Genomic DNA, 10,393 nt, shown 5'->3' with positions numbered 1-10,393 from the left:
AATGGTGAATCCAGTACAGAGTGGGTTTTGGAAAGCATATCCAGAAGAAGAGAAGGAGGAGAAGGAAGAGAAGGAGAAAGAAAAGGTTTAGAGATAAGGTTTTCAAGAAACTTGTTGTATTGTTATTTAAGCCCTATTCATTAAAATATAATTCTGAATATTCCATATGAGCACTATTATTAGTACTACTATTAGCATATCCTATCTTTTCTCTTAGAACTCAATGTGGTTTTCAAGTTGAGGATTACCTCAGGTTTTCTTTCAAAATGTGCAATGATTAGTCAAAATAATGTACTGTCCTTGTTCAATGCTATAAACGTGGGTTATGATAGAAGAAACAGTAATTTAAGAATGTGCACCTTTTGTGCCTTTAACTTTTGGCTGGGTAGGCAGAAACTCTAAAGTTCAATGACAGTATAAGGAGGATGAAGCAAGAAAACAGCAACATATACATCAGTACATGGAAAAAGTAGACCAGGGGTCTTCAAACCTGGCCCTTTTATGACTTGTGGACTTCAACTCCCAGAATTCCTCAGCCAGCGTGCCTGGCTGAGGAATTCTGGGAGTTGAAGTCCACAAGTCATAAAAGGGCCAAGTTTGAAGACCCCTGAATTAGACAATGAAGGGCAGGGTGAGGTAGGGATAGAGCACCTCACTGAATATGGCTGACATGGCCTTAACACAACAGTTGTTATGTCAGCTGTTTATGCCTGATTCATGACGGATTACATTAGTGATAGGATATTTCAATATGCTGTGAGTTTATGGAGATATCAGGAGCTACCAAAGCCTACCACATTAGCTTTGAGACTGGATGATATTTTAAATGTAACACTTCCTAAAGCTAATCATTTGTAGTTGTAATTAATTTGGATTGAAATATTGTTTGAATATGCTCTGTGTCCAGTTTAACTTCTATTCATTTTCAGTTTTTATTTAAGAGAGGCTGGGGAAAGGAGAGCAACCCTGAATATAAATCTCCATCAAAGCCCCTCTGCTTTAATTCCTGTATTGGGTAAACAAATACACCCCCCCTTCCCAAATCTCCATAATTTCTACCCAGTTATAAACCAATGGCCTGTAACACCCTCTGAATAACTGCTGGTCAGCCAGCTGTTTCTCATTGTCTCTCTGGGGTTTTCTAAGTGTCACTTCCTGGCTGACTGCCTTCGCTCTGTCAGATATAACTGGAAGATAGCTGGCTTTTCTGAAGTACAAATTGCAATCCAGAACATTTCTTCTGAGATAAATGGTCACCTGATTTCCATCAGTGTAGCAGCTGGTTGCCAAACTAGTAGTTTCCACCTTGGTCAGTGAGCTGCGGACAAAATGATATATATACTTTTGGTTCTTTATTACATTTTATACTTTCCATCTTCTGTTCTTCCAATGTATTTTACAATGGCTATAAAAGTAATGGTGTCTTTGTATCAACCTTAAATTATTGACTCTCAGTTTAAGATACCTGTGGTAGACAACGTTATCTGTAAATGTGCCTTTGTACCAAAGCACATTTTCTATCTAGAGATGTTTAATAGTTAATAAAATTCTAAGGTGTTCCTGCTAGAATGTTGGGGGAATAGTAAAATTATTCTAGCCTATATTAAAAAATAAAATAAATGTCATGATATATATCTTACTTTTTAAATGGTTTTCAATCTCTACATCTCTATTAAAAAGAGAAAAAAATAGAAGGTTAGAAGTGGGCCAAATAGGTTAGCCATTTTTCCCCTTGTATACAAGAAGGAAAGTAATTAGATTTGTTTGGGGGTAATTGATTTTGTTTTTCCCCCCTCCCTTTCGGAATATGAGAACAGGAGGGTAAAAGAATAAATTACAATGTGTATATTGCTGTGATTTATGCTTCTGCTTATTAATCTTGCCTATTTCTTCATTTTCTTAACAAAATTACAGCTGAACCGTTGCCTTAAAAGTATATTTTGGTGACTGTCTCCGCTTCATTTCCAGATTTTGCTCTCTCGGACCGTATTCAGTGTACAAACCAGGAAAATTGTGAGGCATCTTTCAGTCTGTTTGGACTTCATGTTTACAGAAGAGAGATGGAGATGCCATTAGAAACAAAAAGGATTTCTCTGTGCCTGATTCTCTTTGTATTAAATTTGGCAGCAGCTATTGAAATCCCGCTTACTGGTAAGTTATAGCTATTTGCTGAATATTCTTCTACTGGTGATTAGATTAGATCTTACCAATGTGTTGTTTCCATTTTGAGCTTTATTTTTTTTCCTAGTGTGGCCTTTTGAGAATTTCTATGTGACAGAAATTGCAAGTTTCGTTTTCTTTTTTTATGCAAAGCCATCAAAAGGTACATATAGCACATGGATAGCTGACTGAAGAGTCTTATGAATCAGTCACTAAAGCTGTGATTTCCAAATTTAGACAGAAGGTTCACTAGAATTTTTTGGGTATCCAGACAGGACAGAGAAACTCAAAGTGAGTATCAGAAAAAATGGTGACAATAAATAATAATATCATTCAATATTTCTTCAAATATTTATTCCAGAAAAAATATCAGCCAAGAGTATTTAATGAAACAATTTTTTGTTGCTTTGCGTATATTGTTATTTATCTAATTATAATATATTTTAGCTGCCATTCATGACTGCAATGGCTTGCAATATATAAAACCATAACTTAATAAAAACAGCTGTGATTTAATTACAGCCTAAATTACATTCATCTCATTTTCTCGATTTTATCTTATTAATGACAAAATGTGTAGAAGTTCTAGAGATTTGTTCCAATCCCATCTATTTTTATGTGAAAATTTGCTATTGCTTGTCATATACTGGATATCTCACAAGTTTTTCCAAGGAGAACTTTTGAGATGATTTTTTTTGTATAGACAGATGATAAAAATAAGTCATAATACTTTCTTGGCTTATTAGGCCTTCCTTCCTTCCTTCCTTCCTTCCTTCCTTCCTTCCTTCCTTCCTTCCTTCCTTCCTTCCTTCCTTCCTTCCTTCCTTCCTTTCTTCCTTCCTTCCTTCCATATTCTTAATAATTACATTGTCATTGTCAACCAAAATATGAGATACTTCAGATCTGTTGTTATATGTAGCCAGCAGCTATTATGAATATGCTTATTGTCAAATTGATTCAATCAAAGTATTCCAAATCAAGCAGTCAGTGGTAAAGGATCAAAGTTAAAAGTATCTTAGTAAGAAAAAGGTGTCAGAATAATTCTTGTGTGATCCTCATGGTTCCCAGCTGGCTGCACTTTTCCCAAGTTCTGCTGAGAGAGAGAGTCACTGATGTTTTCACTGAGCAGATTAGTGTACCTTTATAAGTAGGATACTATTCTTTTTTTCAATTTCCTATCAGCCCATTTTCTGTCTTAGCATTAGACCTCCCATGGTAGCAGGAAATTATTTTGTCTAATTTGACTGTAGACTGCCATTATTAGGCAGAGAGGACAAAATTGTGTACAAAGAAGTATGTTTCATAGAGAACACTAGCATCAGAAAAGCTGAATGTGACTATTATACAGAAATATTTTGCTTTGTAATGTGTGGGAAAGTGTATGAAACACCTTGCTTTGAATTGTTAAAGCAGCCATTTTTTTCCCCAGATTTGTGGACCTTCTAGCTCAGGGGTCTTCAAACTTGGCCCTTTTATGACTTGTGGACTTCAACTCCCAGAATTCCTCAGCCAGGCACACTGGCTGAGGAATTCTGGGAGTTGAAATCCACAAGTCATAAAAGGGCTAAGTTTGAAGACCCCTGGTCTAGCTACTTTAATCATTCATAGAGATGTGTTTGTTCAGAATTTGCATAGTTCTAATGGCTGTGGAAAAATATATATATATTTTCTAGTATTGAGTTCGCAGTAAATGATTTACCTTTTCAGAGCTGGTGGTTGAATTCTCTTATAAATTGCAAATTTGGATTCCAGATCACCCATTATTTAGAATCATCTCCTCAAATTACATGGCCTTGCTTTGACCCCATTTTTTCATCTGAATTCTTAATTTTTGTTAATGAAGGTTTTAATGGCTTTAATAAACATGAATCATATCTGGCTATAAACAAGATAGGCAAAGCCTGGTTCCATTGCCAGTGTAGATGAAGAGGTACCATATGGCGTGGCAAGATACCACATTCTCTTTGAGCAGTGAGTTTTCCAGTTCACTAGGTTTAAAGACTTTCTAGCCAGTTCTCTAATATTAATTCCTGTAATTTATAACACAGTGGTAATTCTATTATGGTCAATTACTCTTCAGGGTACAATTTCCATTTTTATAGTTTGGTTATGTGAAGATTCACAACACTTTAATTTCTTCAGCATAATAAAAGAATGTAAATCTATGAAATAGATGATTTGCATAGTTGTGAGTCCATCCATTCTGCTTCTGAGGGTATATGGTTTTGAATATGAAGGAACACTCCCCCCCCCTTTGTCTATACTCAAGTACATACAGCAAGGACTTGTATTACAGGACATACATGCTTAGTTATGAATCTTTTTTGCCTGTATCCAAAAATACATTACCAGGATTGACCTGAGCCATTAGAAGAGGGGTGTCAAACTGCCGGCCCATAGGCCGGATGCGTCATGCTGAAACCATGCCCACCCCAGTTCCAGCAATGGGGAAAAAGTCATGATATGTCCTGACATGTCACGTAACGTGGCGAGTTTGACACCCCTGCATTAGTAGAATAGTTGTATTTTCTCCTCTAGAATTTTAATGTTGATAAGAAGTAATAGTGATACACACACACACACACACACACACACACACACCAAAGGCAGCTTACTCAATGCTCTCCCTTCTGTACCAGAGAGAGAAAAAGGGACAGGAAGCCCCATCCAAAGTATGGTGGCATCTGGAATTAGGATATGGATCATGAAACCATGCAATTGAAAACCAAAAAGGCCATTGGTTTATTAAAGCTCTAACCATATAGATGCTCAGCTGAGTTTGAACTCTGACCATAGGAAGACAAATATAAGGAAGACCTGATAAGTTAACTTCCATAATAACTGGATACAGAAAGTATAAATTATAACTTATTTAAAAGAGCATTGTAATATTCAACCTTAAGATCACTGGCCCACGCGTCATAGACACCAGGACTATGTGGACAGACCCTACGAACAGAAGCATAACTTCTATTGGCAAAAGCTGATAAAGGGCGCCCCTTGCCATTGTTACTATGTGGCTATCCAGTACTAAAGAGAATTCTCAGAATGCAAACTTGTTCCTTAAGGGAGACTAGAACTCCCATCCAGAAAAGGCGCATCACCTGAGCCTCGGAGCCCAACCCCTGGAATCAGCAACAATTCTGCCTTGTCCAAGTTTCATTTCAGATCATTTTTTCTGTACTCTTTCTAGAGTCTCAACATCTTTTTTACATCGTGGTGACCAAAACTGGATGCAGTATTCCAAGTGTGGCCTTACTAAGGCACTGTAAAGTGGTATTAATACTTCACGTGATCTTGATTCTATCCCTCTGTTAATGCAGCCCAGCACTGTGTTGGCCTTTTTGGCAGCTGCAGCACACTGCTGGCTCATATTTAAGTGATTGTCCACTAGGACTCCGAGGTCCCTCTCTCAGTTACTACTATTGAGCAAGGTACCCCCTATACTATACCTGTACATTTGGTTTTTCTTGCCTAAATGTAGAACCTTACTTTTTTCACCATTGAATTTCATTTTGTTAGATAGCGTCCAGTGTTCAAGTCTGTCCAGATCCTCCTGTATCCTAAGCCTGTCTTCTGGAGTGTTGGCTATTCCTGCCAGCTTGGTGTCATCTGCAAATTTGATGATTTCCCCATCTATCCCCTCGTCCAAATCGTTGATGAAGATGTTGAAGAGCACTGGGCCCAGAACAGAGCCCTGGGGCACCCCACTACACACTTGCCTCCATGTAGATATGGTTCCATTGAGGACCACACGCTGAGTATGGCCAGTCAGCCAGCTACGGATCCATCTTTCATAGGATCAAAATTTTAAAGTCATAGTACTAAACTCTGAAGTTGATAATTAATGCATTTTAGCAGAGAATGTACTGTAGTTGCAGTTGCAGAGATATGTAATAAGACTGAATGAAAATGGAAAGGCTAAATTTATTAACCTCACAATTAATGTTAAAATTAATTTCTCAGATTAATGTCTTCATTATTATTTTTGTTTTTTCTCTGTTACAAAAGGTTAAGATGTAAGTCTTGAGCTCATTCCCTTCAGTGAAATTCCTTTTGAATAACACTGCTAGGAAATCCAAACCAAAGTGAATAGAAGATATGCAAACTCTTTTTGGGCAGCACAACCCACTCATGTCTGAAATGGTTGCCATGAATATCTGTTTTTCTGTGCCCCTCCCTGAATGATAAAATGCTATCTTACTGTATTATATATATATATATTAGCACAAATCTGGATAACCACTAGATCGAGATTTTAGTATCTTTTCACTAAAGTCATTTGGATTTTACAATTTTGCTCTGGAAGCACTATTATAAAGTCATTTGAGCATGTGTTCATATGTAATAATAGATGATTATTGGAAGGCAGTTTAGATATTATTACAATATTTTCCATGGATATACTATATTGTTCCTTAGTTTCTCAAAATTCTGGTGTTCACCAAGAAAACTTTTATTTAGAATGATTCTACCAGACAGTGGAAGTTTAGATAAGTAAACAATGTATTGTAGATACTGTAGAGATACTCATCCTTCCATTGGAGCTCGAAGCAGCATATATGGTGGTTTCCTGTTATTTTATTTGACAGCAAAAACTTTGTCAATTCAGTTGAGCTGAGAGATAGTGACTGACCTGAAGTCGCCCAGTGAACAATCAATAGAGAGTCTAACCACTCAGATAGATTTTATTCAGGATAAGCTGTCTCCAACCGGGTCTTTTAGATCTATAGCATCTACTGCTGCTGTAACTGAGTTCATTCATCATACTGCTATTTGTCCTGTTTATCTTGTTCTTTCCCTCTTTCCTAGCAGTATGAATTTCTGAAAAGATCTACTGTAGGTGTTACACATAATGTACTCAAAATATGCTAGTTTAAACTAGATACAAACTACATTTGTATCTCTGATGGGAACTCAGAATTAATTTGTTTTCTTGGTTATTTATGGTATTTTCAAGCATCTTCTCCAGGATCAAAGTGTCCCTAGTTTTAATTCCATCCCACTCCACTGTAAAATAATTGCTACTTATCTAATCTCACTTTTGGATCAGTGGAGAATATTTTTAGTAGCTGCTCTTATTTTGGGGGAATGTCCTGTTGGTTTTCTCTATGACAGAAAGTGAAAACATAAGCAAATAGGGCTTCCAGGTGTATTTTATCTTTGTGTATTTCAGTGCGACAGCTCCCAGCAATAACAACACAGCCAACAGATCAGGTTGCTTTCCCTTTCGATGAGGAATTTTCAATCAAGTGTGAAGCTAAAGGAAACCCCCAACCAATGTAAGCTTTACTGATTTGTGACTTTCTGAACATTTATTTCTCTTTTAGTGTTTTTTTTAACCTTTGGTTTTCATTGTTTTCTTTAAAAAAATGTTTATCTCCCTCCCTCTTGTAATCATTTATTTATATGTATATTCTGCCTTTATTTTTATAAATAAAGCAGCAAACATACCTAATACTCCTTCCTCCTCCTAAGAGATACTTCAACAAAAACCCTGTGCGATAAATTAGACTGAGAGAGAATGACTGGCCCAAAGTCAAGTTTTCATGCCTAAAATGGGAATAGAACTCATGGTCTTCCACTTTCTAGTCCAGTGCCTTAACCATTAGACCAATCAACTAGCCTGTATTGTTGGATGACCTGAAGGCACCAATCACAAATGAAATATAAAATCAGCCTAAAAGGATTTGCTCAGTGTCTTAATTTTATAATCTATTCTTAACAGTATCCAGATTAACCTCAGAATTGAACTGTATAAGTAGGGCATGCTAATGTTCTAGTTGCTACTAACCATGTCCTGTTTGTAGTTTTAAGTTGGAAACGATCAAATTGTAATTAAGTTCCTGTAATCCAAACAATTTTCGATTGTTACCATAGAACATTATTTCCACATAGAGCTCAAAGTGCAGAAGCTACATACATTTGGGAAAGGAAAAACAGTGATAATCCCATTGTGCTCCATTCAGACCATTCATTATGTTCCCCATTCATTCAGGACACTTTTACCAAAACAAGAATGAACTTGGCCTGTCATGAAATACAAGTCATTACAGAGTGAGGTCATGAAATGCAGGCCATTACAGGAGAAGAGGCAGTTTGAAAAATAGAGAATTTAGTTAGACAAGGATGAGAATATCTAGATTTCTTGTTTCTTTAGTCTACCAATTCACATGCGTATAGCTTCAAAGATAGCCCAGTATCTTCTATTTGAAACAGAACTGTTGGATAATGCAAGGCATGATTTATACTATGCATCCTGGCAAAATACATGAAATATGCAACATCTAGAAGGAGATTTATATGTCTTTTGCATGACTTTGCTTGTATATCCAGTCCATACATAAATATAAACATGCTTATTTTGATATGTACATGTTATTAAAACCATGAAAGGATTATATATTTTGAACTTATCACATTTTCTAGGCTACTGAATGCAGACTCTTTGGCTATCCAGATCTAATTTAAGAAGGACTCAAACTGGCAAGATTTAAGATCAAAGCTTTCATAGGCAGCACTTTTTTAGCTAAAGATTTTAATTAGAGTAATACAAAATAATGAAAACTAAACTCAGGGAAGGGAAGGAGAAAAAAAAGCAACAAAGGGAACAAATAAAAAAGAGAAAAAAGGATGAGTGAGACAAAGAAAAAAAGAAATATATAAAGAAGTAACTTCCAATCTTCATCACAAGTATAAACAAGCTTGATAGTTCTTCACTCCCTATAAAGGTTTTTAAGAAGAGACTAGACAGCCACTTGTCTGAAATGATATAGGGTCTCCTATTTGAGGAGGGGGTTGGACTAGATGACCTCCATGGTTCCTTCCAGCTCTATTCTGACACCTGGATTTGTACATTGAAATGTTGCATAGGCAAACAATAGCACTTCTATATTTCACATGGTCATCCAAGGACACTGAAGGAAAGTTTATGAAGGCTAATGACTAATTCTTCAGTTATAATTATTACACTATGCAGTCTCTAGATAAGCATTAGATCAGATCTTCTACATTCTTAGGAACAGTTCTAAATATTGTATTTTATGTAATATTTGCCTCTCAACGCATACATTGAAGATTTACTGAGATATTTATCCTTTAACTTGTGATTTTGAGTGGCCCAATATAGAATGCAATATTATATTTCAGTTGATTTTATCAGAATGTATTATATGAAATATATCTAATATGTAGTCATTCTGATTTATTCATGCATAGATGAGAAGGGGCAAGACAAAAATATTAAGATTTCTGGTATTTAATTTATAAAATATTGATACATTATAACTGTTTCAAAATTATTTAATGCTATTTAATGTCATTTTAGCTTTAACTGGACAAAAGATGGGAAACCATTTAGTCTGTTGGATGACTCACGGATAACTACATTTAATAATTCAGGAACGTTTGTAGTTAAAAATCGTGGGAACATATCCCTTTTCCAAGGAAAATATCGCTGCTATGCATCCAATGAATTGGGAACTTCTATGTCAGAGGAAATTGAGCTAATAGTTCCAGGTGAGTATTCATGATAATAATGATTGTTATTTCAATGTACTTTCCCTAAACAGCTAAATTGTAAGATGCTGAACATCTTGTTTACTGCTATGGTAGTTCATTGCCTTAATTGTAGCTAACTTGATGTGGGATTTATAAGAACCACTCAGGACTTAGAAGGGCTTTGAACAATACAGATATTTTGTTTTGGAGAATTGTGACAAGCATTCCCTATATTATAGTTGAGTCTTAAGTATTCCTTTTGGATTCTCCCTTTTCATCCACTTTCTCAATGATACATTTAGGAATACATCAAATGGCAATAAATGTAGTGGGACTTCTTCGAAGAGTAAGAATAAAGAGTTAGGAAAGTTGATTATGAATTCTTTTCCTTTGAGCAACTCTATTCAGCATTTTTAATTGGAGATATTAGAATTTAATTTAAATGTAAACCTTAAATGTAAAAATTCTATAATCCACATTAGTAAAGTCTCCTTCAAACGTAGCTTGGCTCCTGATGTTTTTATGGACACATAATCCCTTAACATTCATAGCAGCATTGAGAGGGTTTTGCCATAGCCTTATTTCAGAATGTTTTTCAATTTCATTTTCTAAAGTTCCAAGTATGTCCTGGTGGTCTCCCATCCAAACAGTATTCAGGATTGATTATGGTTAGCTTATAAGTTCAGGTGCTGCCATCAGCTAAAACTGGTGGTCTACAGTAACAGGCTTTATT

General features: G+C 35.8%; 1 protein-coding gene across 1 annotated transcript in view; it reads left to right on the top strand.

Moving 5' to 3' along the window:
• The first annotated feature begins 1,982 nt into the window (after nucleotides 1-1,982).
• CHL1 (cell adhesion molecule L1 like) overlaps nucleotides 1,983-10,393 on the top strand; it is an 84,002-nt gene continuing 75,591 nt past the window's right edge. Inside the window, exons 1-3 of the mRNA XM_015826678.1 lie at nucleotides 1,983-2,151; nucleotides 7,337-7,442; nucleotides 9,488-9,678. Coding sequence (XP_015682164.1) covers nucleotides 2,061-2,151; nucleotides 7,337-7,442; nucleotides 9,488-9,678 — 388 coding nt within the window. The 5' untranslated portion in view covers nucleotides 1,983-2,060. The remainder of the gene's footprint in view (nucleotides 2,152-7,336; nucleotides 7,443-9,487; nucleotides 9,679-10,393) is intronic.

Source organism: Protobothrops mucrosquamatus, unplaced genomic scaffold, assembly GCF_001527695.2.
Source record: "Protobothrops mucrosquamatus isolate PMUCROS unplaced genomic scaffold, P.Mucros_1.0 scaffold3231, whole genome shotgun sequence".
Classification (NCBI taxonomy): Eukaryota; Metazoa; Chordata; class Lepidosauria; order Squamata; family Viperidae; genus Protobothrops; species Protobothrops mucrosquamatus.
This window is presented reverse-complemented; position numbering and strand designations above follow the sequence as displayed.